Source organism: Embiotoca jacksoni, unplaced genomic scaffold, assembly GCF_022577435.1.
Source record: "Embiotoca jacksoni isolate LCO1_2020_lvr unplaced genomic scaffold, fEmbJac1.0.p SCAF_119, whole genome shotgun sequence".
Taxonomy (NCBI): Eukaryota; Metazoa; Chordata; class Actinopteri; family Embiotocidae; genus Embiotoca; species Embiotoca jacksoni.
Window position 1 is genome coordinate 112501 of NW_027185251.1, and position 22374 is coordinate 134874.

Sequence of the window (22374 nt, forward strand, 5' to 3'; positions counted from 1 at the left end):
CAGTTATTAACACATCAGTTATTAACAGTCAGTTATCAACATATCAGTTATTAACATACCACATCAGTTATTAACACATCAGTTATCAACATATCAGTTATTAACATATATCAGTTATTAACATATCAGTTATTAACATACATCAGTTATTAACACATCAGTTATTAACAGTCAGTTATCAACATATCAGTTATCTACATACATCAGTTATTAACACATCAGTTATTAACAGTCAGTTATCAACATATCAGTTATCTACATACATCAGTTATTAACACATCAGTTATTAACAGTCAGTTATCAACATATCAGTTATTAACATATATCAGTTATTAACACATCAGTTATTAACATATCAGTTATCAACATATCAGTTATTAACATATATCAGTTATTAACATATCAGCTATCAACATATCAGTTATTAACACATCAGTTATTAACAGTCAGTTATCAACATATCAGTTATTAACATACCACATCAGTTATTAACACATCAGTTATCAACATATCAGTTATTAACATATATCAGTTATTAACATACATCAGTTATTAACACATCAGTTATTAACAGTCAGTTATCAACATATAAGTTATTAACATATATCAGTTATTAACACATCAGTTATTAACATATCAGTTATCAACATATCAGTTATCAACATACATCAGTTATTAACACATCAGTTATTAACAGTCAGTTATCAACATATCAGTTATTAACATATATCAGTTATTAACACATCAGTTATTAACAGTCAGTTATCAACATATCAGTTATTAACATATCAGTTATTAACAGTCAGTTATCAACATATCAGTTATTAACATATCAGTTAACATACCACATCAGTTATTAACACATCAGTTATCAACATATCAGTTATTAACATATATCAGTTATTAACATATCAGTTATTAACATACATCAGTTATTAACACATCAGTTATTAACAGTCAGTTATCAACATATCAGTTATTAACATACCACATCAGTTATTAACACATCAGTTATCAACATATCAGTTATTAACATATATCAGTTATTAACATATCAGTTATTAACATACATCAGTTATTAACACATCAGTTATTAACAGTCAGTTATCAACATATCAGTTATCTACATACATCAGTTATTAACACATCAGTTATTAACAGTCAGTTATCAACATATCAGTTATTAACATATATCAGTTATTAACACATCAGTTATTAACATATCAGTTATCAACATATCAGTTATTAACATATATCAGTTATTAACATATCAGTTATCAACATACATCAGTTATTAACACATCAGTTATTAACAGTCAGTTATCAACATATCAGTTATTAACATATATCAGTTATTAACACATCAGTTATCAACATATCAGTTATTAACAGTCAGTTATCAACATATGTTATTAACATATCAGTTATTAACATGCCACAGCAGTTATTAACATATATCAGTTATTAAAATATATCAGTTATTAACAGTCAGTTATCAACATATCAGTTATTAACATATCAGTTAACATACCACATCAGTTATTAACATATCAGTTATTAACATATCAGTTATTAACATCAGATTTTAACATATGTTATTAACATGTTATTAACATGTTATTAACAGTCAGTTATCAACATAATTAACATCAGTTATTAACACATCAGTCATTAACAGTTAGTTATTAACAGTCAGTTTTTAACAATCAGTTATTAACATGTTATTAACAGTCAGTTATTAACATATCAGTTATTAACAGTCAGTTTAACATATTAGTTATTAAGTCAGTTATTAACATATCAGTTACTCACTCAGATGATCAACACAAATAGAATCAGACAATTAATAATTAATTATTGAAAGAGACAGACTGATGGTTTGTTCAGCCAGCCCTCCTGTAAAGTGTCAGTCAGCCTGATCTACGCCTACCTCATCTACGTCTACCTGTGCACGGCTGCTTCTGTAGGTACCCAGTGCAATACACAGGTGAATTTACCTGTGCAGACTGTTAACCTGGCTCCGCCCCCAGCTGCATGATCACATTAAGTTTGGTTCAGCCGCTCTACAGGACGGACCGAGGGGACGTCTTTAACTTCAGTGACCTTTAGTTTGACACAGATCATCACTGATGGACACAATTCACAGCAGCTGTCTGACAAACGGACGCTCTGAATATGCCTATTCTTACAGGCCCTGGACAACAACAAAAAAAAGGATTAAATATGATGTTTTTACTGATTTTTACTGATGGACGACTTCCAGTGGAGGAGGACCGACGTAGCGTCACATGGCTGATGTGGGGGAGGGGTGGAGCTGTGGGGCTGACCAGTGTTTAAAGTTTTATACTTTTGTTAACTTGGTTTCTGGATCCGAGTTTGTGTCATATTTTGTTATCCATATTTATGTTATTATATCTTCAGTGACATCTTCAGAGAAGTTCAGAGTATCATGATGAATGTGGAATATTTTCAAATAATAACTGTTTTCCCAACAAAGGACCTCCGTGGGCTTATTATCACACTGTGGTACCGACCCGCTGGCTGCAGCTCCCATCTGTCTGATGGTGTCCAGGTCCACTGTGTCCAGGTGCATCTGCTGCACGGCACTCAGAACCTTCTGCTGGTCCACCGGGTCTCTGATACCGATCTCGACCATGAAAAATACAGTTATATGTTCAGAGAAATCAACGGCAGGATCTTGTAACATCTCCTACAGCTGCTGGCTGAAGGAAATTTCAGGTGATTTATTGCGTCAGATTAAACTCCTTTTCTCAGTTTCTCTTTAATTCACTGTCTCATCTCTGAAAACTCACTTTATTATAAATAATGTTTGTATGATGACCTGTTAAAGCAGATCATTTACATCTTATGACAGAAATATCTCAGATAATCTCTCAGTGATACAGTTGAGAGGAGAACAGGCTGTTTAATCCAACATGACACCATCAGCCTCTCTTCTCTCTCTGGGTCACCACCCAGCTGACAGACACACAGGTGTTCCTCTACCTTCTCCAGGTCCTCCTTCTCCATGGTCAACAGGTAGCTCCAGGTGATGTCATTTTCCTGTGAACAGTCAGAAACAGAAAACAGAGCTCATCGTTCACCGAATCAAAACGGACTCCACAACCTGAAACAGATGTACCTGCATAGGGCAACCACACCTACACCTGTCAGACTCTGCCCTCACACATCAGACAGGAACTAACGCCTGAGCTGAACTTCAGTTAAATTTGGGCCGAGCCAGAACACTGGATCCATTATGAAGCAACAGGAGAAATATGTAACCATGAGTGTAAATGTCATTGTGTCAATAACACAGCTGCTCTACACATTAAGATCATTCACTGTTACTTTATGTCACACCTTGTTATCTGTATCTATCCTCTCTAACCCTCTACTATATGTCACACCTTGTTATCTGTGTCTATCCCCTCTAACACTACTGTATGTAACACATTGTTATCTGTGTCTATGCTCTATAACACTACTGTATGTCACACCTTGTTATCTGTATCTATCCTCTCTAACCCTCTACTGTATGTAACACCTTGTTATCTCTACATCAGTGAGAACAGACACCTCCCAAAAAAATTAACAGTTTGATCAAATAATAATAATTGGGTTGTAGAGTACTTACAGTCATGATGTCAGTGAGGTAGCTGAGATCGAGGCCGTGAAGGAGAAGTTCAAGGTCACCAAGTCGTGTCACACTGAGGAGGGCAGAGAGTTCAGCTTATAGATGTAACACTGACTAATTACAGTATTAATACAAGGACAGACTCATAGGACTGAGTATTAACCCAGGGACAGTAGGGACTGGAGGGAAGAGGAGGGATGGGAGGGACGAGGACGGAGAGGAGGGACGAGGCGGAATGAGGAGGGAGGGACGAGGAGGGAGAGGAGGGACAAGGAGAGAGGAAGAGGGAGAGGGAGCGGGAGGAGGGACGAGGAGAAAGGAGGGATGAGGAGCTAGAGGAAGAGAGGCAGAGGGAGGGGGAGGAGGGAGAGCAACTGACCAATCCAAAAGGGGGCGCTGAGATAACAGAGAGGATAACTCAACTCTATAAGAGTAAACACAGGCAGTGAGTCCAGTCTCACCTTTCTCTGGAGGAACATTCAGAGTTATTGCTGAAAACCTTGGACAGAGTGTCCTCTACAGAGCTGAGGGCCGGGACAGTAGAGATGTGGGAGGAAGAGGACAGGATCCTGGAAATCTGTGGACGACACCAGCTCATTATCGGCTGTTTAAACACCACAGGACATGTTCTAGAATGACCACAATGAACGCAGGCAAAACAACGTTAAATGACCAAAAGATTTCATGTTCACATCAGAACATATTCAGAACAGATGAGTAAAAACTGATAGATATAAATAGAAATATGGATCAATGTGTGCTGAGCTGTGGACATGTGAACACCTGCTCAGGTACCTGTTTGTGTCTGCAGCTCTCAGCCAGGTCAGCAGGACTTTTACCAGCCGACGTCTTTATGGTTTTATCTGCTCCCAGCTGGAGCAGCTTCAGCACCGCCTCCTCTCTCCCATGCTGCACTGCCATGGACAGAGCCTGGAGGAGGAGGCACAATCACAGGATCAAACATATGGACACAAAGAAGACGTCTCACAGGGTCTAAACACAGGACATCAGCTAGGACGAGGAGGGAACAGGAGGAACGAGGAGGGACGAAGTGGGACGAGGAGGTAAGAGGGTGGATGAGGAGGGAATAGGAGGAACGAAGTGGGACGAGGAGGGAACAGAAGGAACGAGGAGGGATCAGGAAGAATGAAGTGGGACGAGGAGGGAACAGGAGGGACAAGGACGGAACAGGAGGGAAGAGGACGGACGAGGTGGGACGAGGAGGGAACAGGAGGGAGAGGAGGGAGATGAGGAGGGGGAGGAGGGAACAGGAGGAACAAGGTGGGACGAGGAGGGAGAGGAGAGGAGGAGAGGGAGGGGGAGGAGAAGGGAACAGGAGGAATGAAGTGGGACGAGGAGGGAAAAGGGGGGACGAGGTGGGACGAGAAGGGAACAGGAGGGACGAGGAGGGAAGAGGAGGGACGAGGAGATAAGAGGAGGGACGAGGAGGGATCAGGAAGAACGAAGTGGGACGAGGAGGGAACAGGAGGGATGAGGAGAGAGAGGAGAGACGGGAGATGAGGAGGGGGAGGAGGGAACAAGGTGGGACGAGGAGGGACGAGGAGGGAGAGGAGGAAAGGGAGAGGAGGAGGAGGGAACAGGAGGAATGAAGTGGGACGAGGAGGGAAAAGGGGGGACGAGGTGGGACGAGAAGGGAACAGGAGGGACGAGGAGGGAAAAGGGGGGACGAGGTGGGACGAGAAGGGAACAGGAGGGACGAGGAGGGAAGAGGAGGGACAAGGAGGGAGAAGAGGGAGAGGAGGAGAGGGAGGAGGGAACACGAGGGAAAAGGAAGGACGAGGTGAGACGAGAAGGGAACAGGAGGGACGAGGAGGGACGAAGTGGGACGAGGAGGGACAAGGAGGGAGAGCAGAGGAGAAGAGGGAGAGGGAGGGGAACGAAGTGGAACGAGGAGGGAACAGTAGGAACGAAGTGGGACGAGGAGTGACGAGGTGGGACGAGGAGGGAAGAGGAGGGAGAGGAGAGGGAGGAGGGAACACGAGGGAAAAGGAAGGACGAGGTGAGACGAGAAGGGAACAGGAGGGACGAGGAGGGACGAAGTGGGACGAGGAGGGAGAGCAGAGGAGAAGAGGGAGAGGGAGGGGAACGAGGAGGGACGAGGAGGGAACAGTAGGAACGAAGTGGGACGAGGAGGGAATAGGAGGTACGAGGAGGTAACAGGAAGGAAGAGGAAGGACGAGAAGGGAGAGGAGAGGGGGAGAGGGAGGAGGGACGAGGAGGGAACAGGAGGAACGAAGTGGGACGAGGAGGGACAAGGTGGGACGAGGTGGGACGAGGAGGGAACAGGAGGGAGAGATGAAGAGGGAACAGGACGAATGAAGTGGGACGAGGAGTGAACAGTAGGGATGAGGAGAAAAGAGGAGGGACGAGGTGGGACAAGGAGGGACAAGGAGGGAACAGGAGGGCCGAGGAGGGAAAAGGAGGGACGAGAAGGGACAAAGTGGGACGAGGACGGACAAGGAAGGAGAGCAGAGGAGAAGAGGGAGAGGAGGAAAGGGAGGGGGAGGAGGAACGAAGTGGGACGAGGAGGAAACAGGAGGGACGAGGTGGAACGAGGAGGGAACAGGAGAGACGAGGAGGGAACAGGACGAATGAAGTGGGAAGAGGAGGGACAAGGAGGGAACAGGAGGAACGAAGTGGGATGAGGAGGGAACAGGAGGGAACAGAAGGGCCGAGGAGGGACGGGGAGGGACGAGGAGCGACGAGGAGGGAGAGCAGAGGAGAAGAGGGAGGAGGAACGAAGTGGGACGAGGAGGGAACAGGAGGGACGAGATGGGAACAGGAGGGAACAGGAGGGATGAGGAGGGAACAGGAGGGACGAGGAGGGACGAGGAGGGAACAGTAGGAACGAAGTGGGACGAGGAGTGACGAGGAGGGAACAGGAAGGAAGAGGAAGGACGAGAAGAGGGAGGAGGGAACAGGAGGGACGAGAAGGGAAGAGGAGGGACGAGGAGGGACGAGGTGGGAACAGGAGGGCCGAGGAGGGAACAGGAGGGACGAGGAGCGATGCACCGTGTATCCATGTCTGTCCTGGATGTTGACCTTTGCACCGTGAGACACCAGCAGGTTGATCACCTTACTGTAACCCTCCCTGGAGGCCAGCATCAGGCAGGAGGTCTTGGACCTGAGGAGGAGGCAGAGGAGGTGAAGGGAGGACTGCAGAGGAGGTGAAGGAAGGAAGGAGGACGGCAGAAGAGGTGAAGGAAGGGAGGAGGACCGCAGAGGGGGTGAAGGGAGGGAGGAGGACCGCAGAGGGGGTGAAGGGAGGGAGGAGTACTGCAGAGGAGGTGAAGCTGGAGGAAGGCACATTTAAAGACAACAGTTAGGAGGTGCGGTCACTGTGAGGATGGAGGAGAGGGGAGGACTGAAGAGGAGAGGAGAGAGGAGGTGAATGCTGTGGATGAGGACACTGGAGGGAAATAAAAAGGAGGGAATGAATGAATGGAGTACACAGAAACCACCAGGGGGCAGTAGAGACCATATTTGACTTTGGCTCTACACAACAGATGAGGCTATGAAACCACTCAGTCAGAGAGCGCCACCTTCAGTCTGGTTCAAACACCTGCAAGTAAAAAGATGAGAGTTTAACAGCAGCAGGCTGCAGATGTTCTGGGATCCAATGATGGTCTGTCCTCTACAGTAGAGACATGTCTCTGGGTCTCTACTGTCCTCTACAGTAGAAACATGTCTCAGTCTTTACTGTCCCCTACAGTAGAAACACGTCTCTGGGTCTCTACTGTCCTGTACAGTAGAAAACTCCACTCAGTAGTTGACCTGTCCTCCAGTCCTTCCTGTCTTGCCTCCACCTGAACGAGGTAAGAAATCATTCTGCTCCAGTTCGTCTCTCTTATCAGCTCAGACTCAAACATGTGAGGAAAAACAGCAATGTGATGGATTCAGGGGCAATTTATTACTTTTACAGGGAGCTCTGTGTGTGTCTGTGTGTGTGTATGTGTGTGTGTGTGTGTGTGTGTGTGTGTGTATGTGTGTCTGTATGCGTGTGTGTGTGTGCGCGTGCGTGGACACTACTGATATAACATGGTGTCTTCTCTGTTAATATGATCACAACACGAGTTCACATTAGTGCCAACAGTGCCCAGAGACAGAGGTGATATTAGTACCAACAGGTGTGAAGGAGTCAGACGGTTTTTATCAGTCACATCTTCCTTTAACTATTTCAAGGAAATGAGAAGTTAATATTTCATGGTAAGTCAAACAAATGCAACAACGTCCATGATGAGGCACCGAGGTCACTCAGACGCTGTGCTTCACACCGTGGCTTTTACCAGACAGTGAGCTGATCTCTAACTCCATGAACAGTGTCTACCGTCACTAACTCTATGAACAGTGTCTACCTTCACTGACTCTATGAAGGAGACCCCCCACGGTGACCTGGAGGACAGACACATGACAGAGAAGAACGTTTACACAGAGACGAACAGCTGGTGGCGATCACTGGTTAGATATTCAGGAGGAGAAGCCGGAGAGGAGGAGCAGGAAGAGGACAAATCCTTCCATGTTCAGTTACCCTGCTTCAAATATTTTGTCTGGGAAGGAACCGATCCCTTTCCTAATGCTGCAGCCTGTGTGAGTGTGTGTGTGTGAGGTTGTGTGTGTGAGACTGTGTGAGCGATTGTGTGTGAGTGTGACTGTGTGTGTGACTGTGAGAGGCTGTGTGTGTGTGTGTGTGTGTGTGTGTGTGTGTGTGTGTGTGTGTGTGTGTGTGTGTGTGTGTGTGTGTGTGTGTGTGTGTGTGTGTGTGTGTGTGTGTGTGTGTGTGTGTGTGTGTGTGTGTGTGTGTGTGATGGCATGCTAGCAGAGGATTAGAGAGATAAACAATGAACCACTATGAGCTGCATCCACTGAAACATCAGAACTCCACAGATGGAAACTGTAAAAGTTCTTCATCGTTTCCACGTGAACATTCTTCAAGTTCCAGGAAACACTTCATCTGCAATCATTACTTTAACTGATGGATCCTCACATAAGCAGAATTATAGACGTGTTTTTAACATCTGTTTCTTCCAGCTCACCAGAAACAACTTCAACTTTTATAAGTGAACTTTATCAATCAATTGATCATAAACAGACATTATTCAACTGGTAGTAAAATCTACTGTTAGATATTAACCTGTTCCGACCCTGATACAGATGTTCTGATACAGATGTTCTGATACAGATGACCCTGATACAGATGTTCTGATACAGATGACCCTGATACAGATGTTCCTGATACAGATGTTCTGATACAGATGACCCTGATACAGATGTTCTGATACAGATGTTCTGATACATATGACCCTGATACAGATGTTCTGATACAGATGATCCTCATACAGATGATCCTGATACAGATGTTCTGACACAGATACAGACGTCCCGACCCTGATACAGGTGTTCTGATACATATTTGTGAGTGATGTGATTCGCAGTAATCCAGATGTGAAAGGAGAGCGATGTTTTATGATGTTTTATGTCTGCTGCTGTTTGTAACAGACTGAATAATAATCATGACATCTCAGATGGAGGTTCATGCAGTTTAGAGGGAGAGTGTAACCCAGATTATTTTCTGTAGCTAAAATGAATAGATGTCTTCTAACTCAGATAGTGTACTGATGTCCCCACAGCAAGCCAGCTGCATAGAGATGTGCCTCCAGTTACATACATGTAGCGTGTATAAAGGATCTCTGATATTCGAACAGAATATAAATGATGGAGAAGTCACTGATTGTCTCTTCAAAATACAGAAAGACGGTTTATTTTCTTAAAGATAAAATCCATACATTTTCCTGGATAGATGCAGAACATGTTAGAGGTGACGCATGTTAACATGCAGGTCACATGACCTCAGTTTCAAAGGAGTAGTTCCTAACTGAGTGGTGAAATGTAATCACTGTTCCATATGAACCTAAAACCTTCACAGCCTGTTTTCTTCAACCTCCCACGAGACTCTGGACCCACAAAGGACCAGAGTCTGAGTTCACTGCGCTCCATTGAAGTGTGTAAAACACTGCTGCTGCCCTCCCTTTACACTGTGTTTGTTTGTGTCTGTCTGATAGCCGTCTGTACATGCACATGCCATAACAGGACATTCCAAACAAAACACAAATATACACACACTGTATGGAGCATGATGCTACCACATGGCAGCTCCACATAACCAGAACCATCCGAGGACATCTGATCTGCCACCTCTGGTTTCTCTTGTTCTACTGAGGTCTGGAGGGCTTGTATTCGGCCTGGATCAAAAGGGTGGGACTGTGTACTGTGCTGAGAACCACATGAGCACTGAGACCTGAACCACAGCTCACCTGTCTAACATGTTGGGGTCAGCATTTCTGGACAGGAGCAGCTCCACGCAGCGCGCTATCCTGTCTTCAGTGGCAGATGCCCTGCAGCTGGCCATGAGCATGGTCATCTGATCTGTGGACAGGAACACCAACAGCTGTAAGTCAGTTCATTTAAACATTTAGCTTAGCTCTCAATTATCTAACATCACATTTAAAACTGCCAACAACTAAAACCCCATGACAAGACAATACAGACACTACTGTTTGCAGTTCATAATCACAGATTGTTTAAAAATATTTTCGTAGATTCCGAGTCTGAAAAATGATCCCATTCAACTTCTCTCATCAAATCCAAAGTGAATAAAATGTGTCCATCAGTTATCTCGGTGTTGTTAGCTAAAGTCACTCCTTCTTATTAGTTTTCTGGAGGTCCATCTGAAAATAATCCCTCATTCATTAGAAAAGAAGATTCAAGAAGACCTGTTTTTGGGGGCGTGTCTGTTTGATTGACAGGCCTGTGGTGCAGTCAGGTTACAGCTATCGGTGGGCGGGACGTAGTATTGTCAGGTTTCCAATCAGATCGGTCAGATCCACTGCTGCATCCAGAAATGTCAGCTGCTGCATGTGTTTGACACTCCAATCAGTTACCGTCGCTCAGTTATTGTTGTTCAGTTACCGTCGCTCAGTTACCGTCGCTCAGTTATTTTTACTGGGTTATACCGTCTTAAGAGTATGACTTCAAAAAAACCTTTTAATCATAGTTAAACTAATCAGAACTACAAAGCAGAACGAGCTGTGCTGGTCTGAACAGGACGGTGTGACTCTTCTCCCCGATAACAACTCACTTCCTTTTAGTCCCCAACCATCTGGATGTAGCTGTGTCTGTATGTGTGTGTGTTTACGTTGTGTGTGTGTGTGTGTGTGTGTGTGTGTGTGTGTGTGTGTGTAAACCAGACGGCTGGTGTGCGTCTGTAGAGGATGGAGTAAATAAATGTTGGTGAGATGAGAGGCCATGACAGCAGTGCGGCTGGCTGAGCGCCATCAGGACGTGACCACACGTCATCCTCGTCTAATCGTTTCCTTCACCTGCCTCCAGCAGCACATCCTCCACCACGTCACACCAGTCACGCACACATACCTCCCAATTAATCCACATCAGATATCAACAGCATGACTAGTGCTGGAGGTCCAAACCTGGGTCTGGGGACCTCCGACAGTCAGATGAAGGTTTCCAGTGGACTCCCAGAAAAATGAAAAGAGAAGTGGTTTTCAAATATTTCACAGTGATCAGTTTCATACGGGTGCTGAGGGGAAATAGTTGGTTTAAATGTAGCTCAGTCTTATACGACTCGGTCCAAATTACACATTAGTATCATACACTGCAGGAAGTGAGAGGGACAGAGGTGTCCTGAAACTGCCTTTCTGCTGGAAGAAGAATGTTTTCTGGGTATAAAGCTGTGGAAGAGTTGTTTCACCCAGACTGACCTCCATCCAACAGATGCCTTCAATTTTTCTGGCTGTGGGACGAGGCAGCACAGTGCCTGAACTAAAAACAACTCCAAGGATCAGAGGTGTGTTTCTCTCAGAGTTCCTCTTTGGCGTCATCACCATTAAGTAATGTCAGATGAAGTGTTGGTGCAGAGCACGGATTGGTTCCTGCTCTTTGGCTGCAGCAGGTGAGGAAATCAAAACAAGGTGCCAGAGGGAAGAATATGTGGACACCAACACCACAGAGAGGATCAGGAGGATCAGGGATGGTTCATATTCAGGCCTTCACGGCTACAACGGGATGAGCTTGTCTGATTGGACCATCTGACCCAGTTTGTTTAATGACAGAAGGTGAAAGAACCTGCAGCAGGATACAGAAACCAGCAGCTAGAAGTAGCAGGAGTCAGTCTGACAGTCTATCTATACTATATAGATATAGATTAGGCCTGGCCAACCCGCGGCTCTTTGCCTGGTTTCATGCGGCTCTTTTACGTTCATATCAACATTTGTGTTTGTGGTTTTTTTTTTTGTGCGTGTTCGCTTCGCTTGAGTTCAATATGGTATTTTCGTCAAATGCGCATGCGCATGAGGTGAAATTCCGCAAAGCAGGAGGGGCAAACCCATTGGAGTAAACAATTAGTGTCAATTTCGCTCTCAAAATGGCAGAAAAAATGCGCAGCTAAACGAAAATATGAAGATGAACACAGGACGTTTTTAACAGAGTGGGAAAGTTTATATTTTTTTGTTGAACGTAATGGCGAGCCATTCTGCCTGATATGTCAGACGTCATTAGCGCATTTCAAAGCTTCAAATCTTCAGCGCCACTTCAGCTCACTGCTAACATCGACCAGGGATTTCCAAAAGAGACTGAACTTCGCAAGCACAAGTTGGACACTTTGAAAAGTCAGGCAGAAAAGCAGGTACAGTTTTTCCAAAAAATGACGAAGCACTCAGAGACTGTCACGCTTGCATCGTATCAACTGGCCTGGAGCATTGCACGGGCTAAAAAGCCATTTAATGAAGGGGAGTTCGTTAAAAAAGGCCTCAGTGACGTTGTTGAAATCTTGTCTCCTGAAAACGACAAACTAAAACGGATGGTATCAGATGTCCAACTGTCCCGCCACACTGTTGAACACAGAATATCGGACATTAACACGGCTGTTGAATCACAGCTGCACTCTGACCTTCAACATGTGAGTATTTTAGTGTCGCATTGGATGAGAGTTGTGACGTACAAGACGAGCCTCAGCTGGCAATATTTGCACGGTCTGTGTCAAAAGATTGTGTGATCAAAGAAGAACTCCTTGATGTTGTGCCATTAAAAGACAGAACCTGTGGCATAGATGTGAAAGAAACAATGATGGCTGCATTTGCGAAAGCAAATCTGCCCACACCGAAGCTAACTGTAATAGCCACGGATGGAGCGCCGGCCATGATCGGATCTGTGAACGGACTTGTGGGGCTGTGCAAAGCTGACCAAACATTTCCCGAGTTTTGGGATTTCCACTGCATCATCCACAGGGAGCAACTCGTGTCTAAATCATTGAATTTAGACAACGTCATGAAGCCTGTGATGGAAATCGTCAACTACATCCGCACACATGCGCTTAACCACAAGGTGACCTGCCGCTGCACTGTGAGGTGGCTGTCCAAAGGCAAGGTGCTCGCTCGCTTCTTTGAGCTTTTGGATGCCGTGAAACTGTTCATGGAAGAGAAGGACAAGGACTATCCCGAGCTCTCGGACGTCGAGTGGATTATGGATCTGGCCTTTTTGGTCGACATGCTGTGTCACTTGGACAGACTGAACCTGACCCTGCAGGGTAAGTTAAAAATGCTGCCTGACCTGCTGCAAAGTGTGTTTGCGTTTGTCAACAAACTGAAGCTGTTCAAGGCGCATATTCAAAAGGGAGATTTAACACATTTTCCCACTCTGCTAAAAGCCAGCGGGCAAGTCACCAGCGCCACCCTGAATAAGCAAAGAGCCAGATATGCAACACTGGTTGAAAACCTGCACGAAAGCTTTGTGACCCGGTTCCACGATCTACAACTGAAAAGGCCACAGATTACGTTCCTCGTCGACCCATTTAATGCGGAGACGGACTGTTTGAAAGCCCCGCTAGTCACAGATGAGGCCGCGGCTGAGTTGGAGATGATCGATCTTTGTGAGGAGGACCAACTGAAGCCTGCTTTAAGGGAAGGGACCATTGAGTTCTGGAAAAGTGTGCCAATGGAAAAATACCCCAATGTCAAACGGGCTGCGCTTAAGATACCGTCAATGTTTGGGTCAACATACGTCTGCGAGTCTGTGTTTTCTACCCTGAAACACGTGAAATCAAAGCATTGATCTGTTCTGACTGACACCCATGTGAAAGAATTGCTTCGAGTGGCAACAACAGAATACAAGCCAGATTTGAAGAGGATTGTTCAAGGCAAGGAATGCCAGAAGTCGCACTAAGCAACATGCATAGTAAGTGAAAAACGCTATTGTAAATTATTATGTTTTTGTTTGTGGACTTTGTTGAACTGAGAGTTTGTGTGTGTGAGACAGTGCACACAATGTTCATTGTTGAAGATGACTGGCCTGTGGTCTTAGTACTGTAGGAGTCAATTTCTGTCATTATCTGTGTGACATTATCATGTCACACAATAAATTTGGCTGAGCAGAGGTGTGTGTGTAAGAGGAAGGGATGGGGTGATGTTCATGTGTGCCCATGTGTATGATGTGGCTCTTTGCGGTAACACAGTAAAAAATGTGGCTCTTAGTCTCTGACTGGTTGGCCACCCCTGATATCTACATCTAGATATATATATTAAATGGATGGATGGATGGATGGATGGATGGATGGATAGATAGATGTCTATATATTTAGATATAGTTAGAGGTGGTGTCCCGCTAACAATGTGGGCTTCATTAACAATTGGAATACTTTCTGGGGAAAACCTGGTCTGATCCGGAGAGACGGCATCCATCCTACTTTGGATGGTGCAGCTCTTCTTTCTAGAAACATGGCCGTGTCTCTTAACAGCCCTAAAACCTGACATCCAGGGTTGAGGTCAGGACGCAGAGCTGCAGTCTTACATGCTCCTCTGCAGCTTCTTTAGAGCTGTCACTCACCCAAAACCTTCAACATCCTGTAGAGGTTGTGTCTGTACCCAGACCACCTATATTTAAAAAACTCAAGGAAAGATCTATCAATGAAAATGTAATAAAAATTGATCCTACCAAATTAATGGATCAAATAAATCTGACAATTAAAAGCAGACTATTAAATATCAGATCCCTCTGGTCTAAATCTCTGTTAGTAAATGACTTGATAACTGATCATCAGATTGATTTACTGTCTCACAGAGACCTGGCTGCAACAGGAAGAATATGTTAGTATTAATGAAGCAACTCCTCCCAGTCATATTAATTATCATATTCCTAGAGATTCAGGCCGAGGAAGAGGAGGAGGAGGGGGAGGAGGAGGAGGAGGAGGAGGAGAAGTGGCAGCAATCTTCCACTCAAGTTTATCAATTAATCCAAAGCCTAAACTTAGTTATAAATCATTTGAGAGTCTGACTCTTAGTCTCTCACCCAAACTGGAAAGCAGAGAAACGGATTGTATTGTTGTTGTTTATCTCCCACCTGGTCCTTATTCAGAGTTTCTAACTGAACTCTGACTTTTGATCAGATTTAGTGCTGAGTTCAGATAAAGTGATGATAGTGGGAGACTTTAACATTCATGTTGACGTGGACAACGACAGCCTCAGTTCTACTTTCAGATCATTATTAGATTCTATAGGCTTTTATCAGGATGTAAATAAACCCGTCACCGTGGTAACCACACCCTCCATCTGGTTCTGTCGTATGGGATGGAAACTGAAAATGTAATAGTATTTCCTCCAAACCCTGTTTTGTCGGACCACTTCTTATTAACATCTGAAGTTACAATAATGGACTACACAGCATGTGGGAATAAATCCCACTACAGTAGATGTCTGTCAGATGATGTCGTGGCCAAGTTTAAGGAAGCAGTTACATGTTTATCCTCTTCGATGCCGTGTGTTAAAGCAATGGAAATGTTTTGCGAGTGGGCGTGAATACGCATTTGTCTCCCGATGAAAAATTTCTTATTCTAGTGGAGTCGCGAGTGGGCGTGACCAAACGGCTCGAGAGCGCCCCCTACAGAGATGCCCCGGTGGCCACATTTACCTAAATTCACCAAATCCGGTGGACACGTGTATCACACCGAGACGCACAAAAAAGTTACATTGCACCGTTACCTCAACTCGACAGGAAGTCCACCATTTTGAATTTAATTGCCATTTTGGGCGATTCTGACACGTACTTTGTCGAACTCCTCCGAGGGATTTTGTCCGACCGACTTGAATTTAGGTTCTATGGATAGAAAACATGTTTGGGATTAAAAGTTGTATAAATAATTCGTTTTCATCGATGTGTGTGCCCGTAAAGTGGCGGCCATTTTGAGCGTCTCCCCTTTGGAACTAGGAGTTGCTTTAAATCTTATGTACATGGACCGACCTTCTCCAAACATCACAGGTATGATAACAGCCCCGCCCTGAGGACCCCTGTGTGGTAATATTCGCTCATAGTGATAGCGCCCCCTGTTGGCCACTGGAAATGACACTTTTCATACTTTTACATTCTACGTCGAGCTGGTTGATCACATGAACGTAAAGTCGGGTCACAATAACCTAAGCATGTAGTTGATGATATATTGAGACATACGTTCGACTTTGTCAATGGGCGTCGCCGTGACGATGCGGCAAAGTTTGATGTATCGCCGTGACACAGGAAGTCTATGTTTAAGGTCAACGGATGCTTGAAACCTCACGAAACGTGTAGCATACATCCGGCGTGGTGAGACGATACATCTGATGTGTTTTGCGAGTGGGCGTGGCCAAACGGCTCGCCAGCGCCCCCTGCTGGAGACAGGAAACAAGACAAAAATAGCAACTTTAAGCAGGGATACGCGGTCCCTCACGTGCTGCACGTCGGGGAGGCGGCTTCGGGGGGACGGCTTTGGGGAGGCGGCGCGCCAGAGTGCGAGGGCCCATACATCACTGCTTGCAGTTTTAATTTCTTACTATCTGTTGTCTCCATTCAGTTCCTTCGCTCGTGTAGTTTCTGTTCTTTCTTTTCCAGATGTCCCGTCATGGAGCTGCATGTCTCTGCTCTGCGCTTGTCGTCTCCACCAACAGTTCTTCTCTTGTATCTCTATGCTGTCCTTTTCTCTCTCTGCTCTCCTCTCACCCCAACCGGTCGAGGCAGATGGCCGCCCACCTCTGATCCTGGTTCTGTTAACAGATGCTCCGCCCACCTCTGATCCTGGTTCTGTTAACAGATGCTCCGCCCACCTCTGATCCTGGTTCTGTTAACAGATGCCCCGCCCACCTCTGATCCTGGTTCTGTTAACAGATGCCCCGCCCACCTCTGATCCTGGTTCTGTTAACAGATGCTCCGCCCACCTCTGATCCTGGTTCTGTTAACAGATGCCCCGCCCACCTCTGATCCTGGTTCTGTTAACAGATGCCCCGCCCACCTCTGATCCTGGTTCTGTTAACAGATGCTCCGCCCACCTCTGATCCTGGTTCTGTTAACAGATGCTCCGCCCACCTCTGATCCTGGTTCTGTTAACAGATGCTCCGCCCACCTCTGATCCTGGTTCTGTTAACAGATGCTCCGCCCACCTCTGATCCTGGTTCTGTTAACAGATGCCCCGCCCACCTCTGATCCTGGTTCTGTTAACAGATGCCCCGCCCACCTCTGATCCTGGTTCTGTTAACAGATACCCCCGCCCACCTCTGATCCTGGTTCTGTTAACAGATGCCCCGCCCACCTCTGATCCTGGTTCTGTCAGAGGTTTCTTCCTGTTAAAGGGAGTTTTCCTTCTCTCTGTTGGAGGTTTTTCTCCCTTAAAGAGGAGTTTTTTCATTCTTAGCTTATGTGGGAATTGTTGAATTGTTAAATTGTTGGTTTCTCTGTATAATATTGTAAAGTTCTGCTGTAAAGACTTTAATGTGTTAAGTGCCATGAAATAACCTGTGTTGTGATTTGGCGCTATATAAATAAAATTGAATTGAATATGTACTGTTCAATATATATAGACATGTACTGTACAATATATACACATCTACTGCTCAATTAATATACAATATATATTAATCTACTGTACAATATATATACACATGTAGTATACAAGAGTTAGAGATATATTCTCATGAAAGTATTAATTATTGTAGTTAGAGAATGATTAACGACATCACCTCAGAGCCTCATTGTGATCATTTCAAATATCTAGACTACAACATTAACACGTTAGAAACAAGCCACAACTGAAGAGTGTGTGTGTGTGTGTGTGTGTGTGTGTGTGTGTGTGTGTTATAGGAGAGCTGCAGTAATTCCACTAACAGCACTACACCCCTTCACCACGGTGGTCTGACCTTTGCTGAAGTTGGCTGTGGCCCCTCCGTCCAGCAGCAGCTCAGCCATGTGGTAGTCAGACACACTGACGGCACACATCAGAGGAGTCCATCCACAGCCCAGTGGGGTGTCCACGTCCATGCCTGCCCACAGCAGGAGGACACCCATTTATTGTACAGGATACAATGAGAAGAAGGATTACATCAGGTCACACTGATGAGGCTCATGAACCAGTTTTGAAAGAGCTTAATGTGGGCGTGAACCTGTGTACATGTGTCATATAATGAATGTAGTGTCAGTAAAACCTTCATAGAAACAAACAATCGTCTGAGGATGTGTGTTTGAAACATTACGCTGGGATGTAAAGATCACTGTGTGATACAGAGAATGAAGCATCACACCGTCATCCAACAGCTGTCCAATGGTCCCAACGTCTCCCTCACTGATGGCTCTTTTCAACACAGACACTTTATCTTCTGCATGTTGAGCTCCATCATCCCCATCCTGAAAATACAGGAGAACATCTTCACCACAGATCGATGTACTACAATATGAACACAACATTTAAGAAATGGGCCTCATGCATGTCTGTTTCATAGATATCAGAGAAAACGTTGCAGGAAGGACCTATTTCAGGCAAAAGGTCCAGAGAGGTTCTGAGAAGTCCTGAGAGGTCCAGAGAAGTCCAGAGGGGTCCAGAGAAGTTCAGAGAAGTCCAGAGAGGTCCAGAGAAGTTCAGAGAGGTCCAGAGAAGTCCAGAGGGGTCCAGAGAAGTCCAGAGAAGTTCAGAGAAGTCCAGAGAAGTTCAGAGGGGTCCAGAGAGGTCCAGAGAAGTTCAGAGAAGTTCAGAGGGGTCCAGAGAAGTTCAGAGAAGTTCAGAGGGGTCCAGAGAAGTTCAGAGAAGTCCAGAGAGGTCCAGAGAAGTTCAGAGAAGTTCAGAGAAGTTCAGAGAAGTCCAGAGGGGTCCAGAGAAGTTCAGAGAGGTCCAGAGAAGTTCAGAGGGGTCCAGAGGGGTCCAGAGAAGTTCAGAGAAGTTCAGAGGGGTCCAGAGGGGTCCAGAGAAGTTCAGAGAGGTCCAGAGAAGTTCAGAGGGGTCCAGAGAAGTTCAGAGAGGTCCAGAGAAGTTCAGAGAGGTCCACCTGCACTGTGTCCCACTTTCACACAAACCACTTTATTGTAACACACACACACACACACACACACACACACACACACACACACAGTACAACGACTGCAATTTCTTATCACAAATGAACATATTCGATAACTATTTTTAGATTTCTATATACTGGATCTAAATCTGGTGATTCTGAGCCATTTAATCACAGACATCATCATTATTATTATTATTATTATTATTATAACTGGTTTAAATGCCTACAGCTTCTCTTCTTCTGTAGTTCACTGAGCTGTCCATCAAAGACCTGTCCATCAAAGTCAAGCTTCTTTATGGGTTCATGGACTTGTTTGGATCAGTAAGTGTCCATCATGGTACCATCAGAACAGAACCTGTAGTTTAACAGATCTAGTTCAGTCTCATTCATCTACAACTAGTAAACTTACCTGAACGGAAGTAGCTTGTTTCAGCCTGAAGACTTTCTCCTGGAAAGATTAAATATCAAAAAGGAGCGTCAAAACAAATCTGCATATATGATCAGGGCTACCTAAGACAAGCTAGCTTCGGTTAGACGCGGAGCCGCTGTTAGCATCCAGCTAGCATCCAGCTAGCATTAAAAGCTGAATAAGATTTCTAACCTTGAAACAAGAAGACTTGTTATCGTCCAAACAGCTGATGTCCCACTCGTCGCTGCTGGCGTCGCTTTCCTCTCCAGCGGGGAAGCTGGCCATGATACCGGTCACCTGTCCGTTATCAAACAGCCTGACACTACGTGGTTCCTGGTAGAATGGAGCGGCGGCAGGGACATTTAAATTAACGGAATTCTACGGTCACGTGACGTGTCCGCTGCTGTGATTGGTTGTTTACTGTCACTCAAGTGGTCCCTGAACCTATCACTGTAACCCTAACCCTAATTTGACTGCGCCCACAAACAACCACAGATCAAACGGGAATTTTTCACATATTTAATCCAAACCAGGTTCATTTCAAGAATATAATTTCTACATAAAGTTATGATGTTACTACTCCGGGAAAGTAGGTGGCGGTATATAACCCTTCAACGTTGGTTTTGTAGTCCGCCAGTAAAACAAAGAAGAACATAATAACCAATCACAGGCGAGCGTCCTCTCCGCTGATCCAATCTAGCTTCAGGCCAGGTGAAGGGGCGTGGCAGGAAGCAACAACAGGTGTTCTGTTAGAGGTCGTTTCAGGCGGTGGGAGTGTGACACCACTTCATTTAACAAGTATTCATGTTGCTCGACCATAAAACCTTGTGATGTTTGTTCAGAGTAGTTTAACTGTTTTTTTTTTTACTATAAATCACTTCTGTCTTGTGTTTCTTTGTTTGTTGTGCACCCTGCTTGTAAAGATAAAAGAAGCTAATAGCTAATGATATTGCTTAGAATGAGCATTTAGCCTTTAGCTTTAAGTGTTTTTGTGCTATATTATAATATATATATAATATATAGCATATATATATATTACGTTATTTAGAAGGTTAGCAGGAGCATGTCAGATTCAAAGAAACAGTACACTGATGCCGAGGGTGTTACTGTGTCACGTGACTGTTGGGTGTGTGTATGTGTGTGTGTGCGTGTGTGTGTGTGTGTGTGTGTGTGTGTGTGTGTGTGTGTGCGTGTGTGTGTATGTGTTTTTAACCTTCCTGCACACCTGTAATCCACCAACACGTTATTTTATCATTATCTCTTTTCACAACAAAAAACACGTTGTTTTATTTTGTATTTGTAGTTTTGTTGCACCACAGCGGTACCTGACATGAATTAATTATCATTAATGTTTATTAATTTAATTATAATTTTTGTTTATTAATCTATTTATCATTAATGATCCAACCAGCATCCTTTAACCTTCAGGGATGACGGATTTCAGGGCTGACACAGTAGATCTGACATCATTACTTCCAGCCTGATGTTCCTCATTCATTTCTACTGAATAGAACTGACAGTCTGCTGAGATTTCTCACTCTGATATAAAATCTGACACACACAGTGTCCAGCAGGCGGCACTCTTTCCTCTGTATTCCTCCGTTGAGTTTAATGGTGTCATCCTCCTTAAAGATGTTGTAAAGTAGAAATGAAAATGAGTTTTAAGTTCATCACACCACATAAGTATGGCTTGTTAACTACCCATCCAAATATGAATGAAAAAAAACACCGACAAGTTTGTTAAATTAGGCTTTGAAATAGTGAGAAAATCATCGGTCTTCTCTGCTCTGAGACTGGGGGGGCGTGTCCTGAAGGAGCTGAAGCTCCGCCCCCTCGCTGGAAGGTGTTCAGTGTTCAGTAGGACAGTCCTGTAGCTGCAGTTCTTTTCCCACTAAGTCTGACATCCAACCTCTCAGTAACTTTATGCATGATGTCCCACTGGTCCTCTGTCTCTCTGGTGGACGGAGCAGCCTGCTTTATGAAAACAATAGAATCAGAATTTACTTGTCCAATGAGTGAAACATACAGATGCATATAAATGAAGCTTGTTCCCCTGATCTGTAACACAGGAGTCAAACTGGACACCAGAGACAGAAGACAGTGAGTCTCCAACTACTTCTAACGACCTGCATTACAATAATGGAGATAATAAGAGAGGAGTTGATTTAGTTCTGTAACGACTGCAACATGAACAATGCTGCATTATATCACATGTCAATTCATTATATCACATGTCAATTCATTATATCACATGTCAATTCATTATATCACATCAATTCATTATATCACATCAAATAATTACATCACATCAATTCATTATATCACATCAATTCATTACATCACATCAATTCATTATATCACATCAATTCATTATATCACATCAATTCATTACATCACATGTCAATTCATTATATCACATCAATTCATTACATCACATCAATTCATTATATCACACCAATTCATTATATCACATCAATTCATTATATCACATCAATTCATTATATCACATCAAATAATTACATCACATCAATTCATTATATCACATCAATTCATTATATCACATGTTAATTCATTACATCACATCAATTCATTACATCACGTCAAATAATTACATCACATCAATTCATTATATCACATCAATTCATTATATCACATCAATTCATTATATCACATGTTAATTCATTACATCACATCAATTCATTACATCACATCAATTCATTATATCACATCAATTCATTATATCACATGTTAATTCATTACATCACATCAATTCATTATATCACATCAATTCATTACATCACATCAAATAATTACATCACATCAGTTCATTATATCACATCAAGTCATTATATCACATCAATTCATTACATCACATCAATTCATTATATCACAGCAATTAATTACATCACATCAATTCATTATATCACCAATTCATTATATCACATGTT

At 44.0% G+C, this 22374-nt stretch overlaps 1 protein-coding gene across 1 annotated transcript in view; it reads right to left on the reverse strand.

The window, feature by feature from the left end:
• Positions 1 to 19711, reverse strand: part of asz1 (ankyrin repeat, SAM and basic leucine zipper domain containing 1) — a 27680-nt gene extending 7969 nt beyond the window's left edge. Inside the window, exons 1-10 of the mRNA XM_069144005.1 lie at positions 19619 to 19711; positions 18265 to 18367; positions 17884 to 18006; positions 9970 to 10081; positions 6671 to 6782; positions 4433 to 4567; positions 4099 to 4214; positions 3638 to 3710; positions 3007 to 3063; positions 2535 to 2647 (exon numbers count right to left, since the gene is read on the reverse strand). Coding sequence (XP_069000106.1) covers positions 2535 to 2647; positions 3007 to 3063; positions 3638 to 3710; positions 4099 to 4214; positions 4433 to 4567; positions 6671 to 6782; positions 9970 to 10081; positions 17884 to 18006; positions 18265 to 18367; positions 19619 to 19711 — 1037 coding nt within the window. The remainder of the gene's footprint in view (positions 1 to 2534; positions 2648 to 3006; positions 3064 to 3637; positions 3711 to 4098; positions 4215 to 4432; positions 4568 to 6670; positions 6783 to 9969; positions 10082 to 17883; positions 18007 to 18264; positions 18368 to 19618) is intronic.
• Positions 19712 to 22374: the final 2663 nt, after the last annotated feature.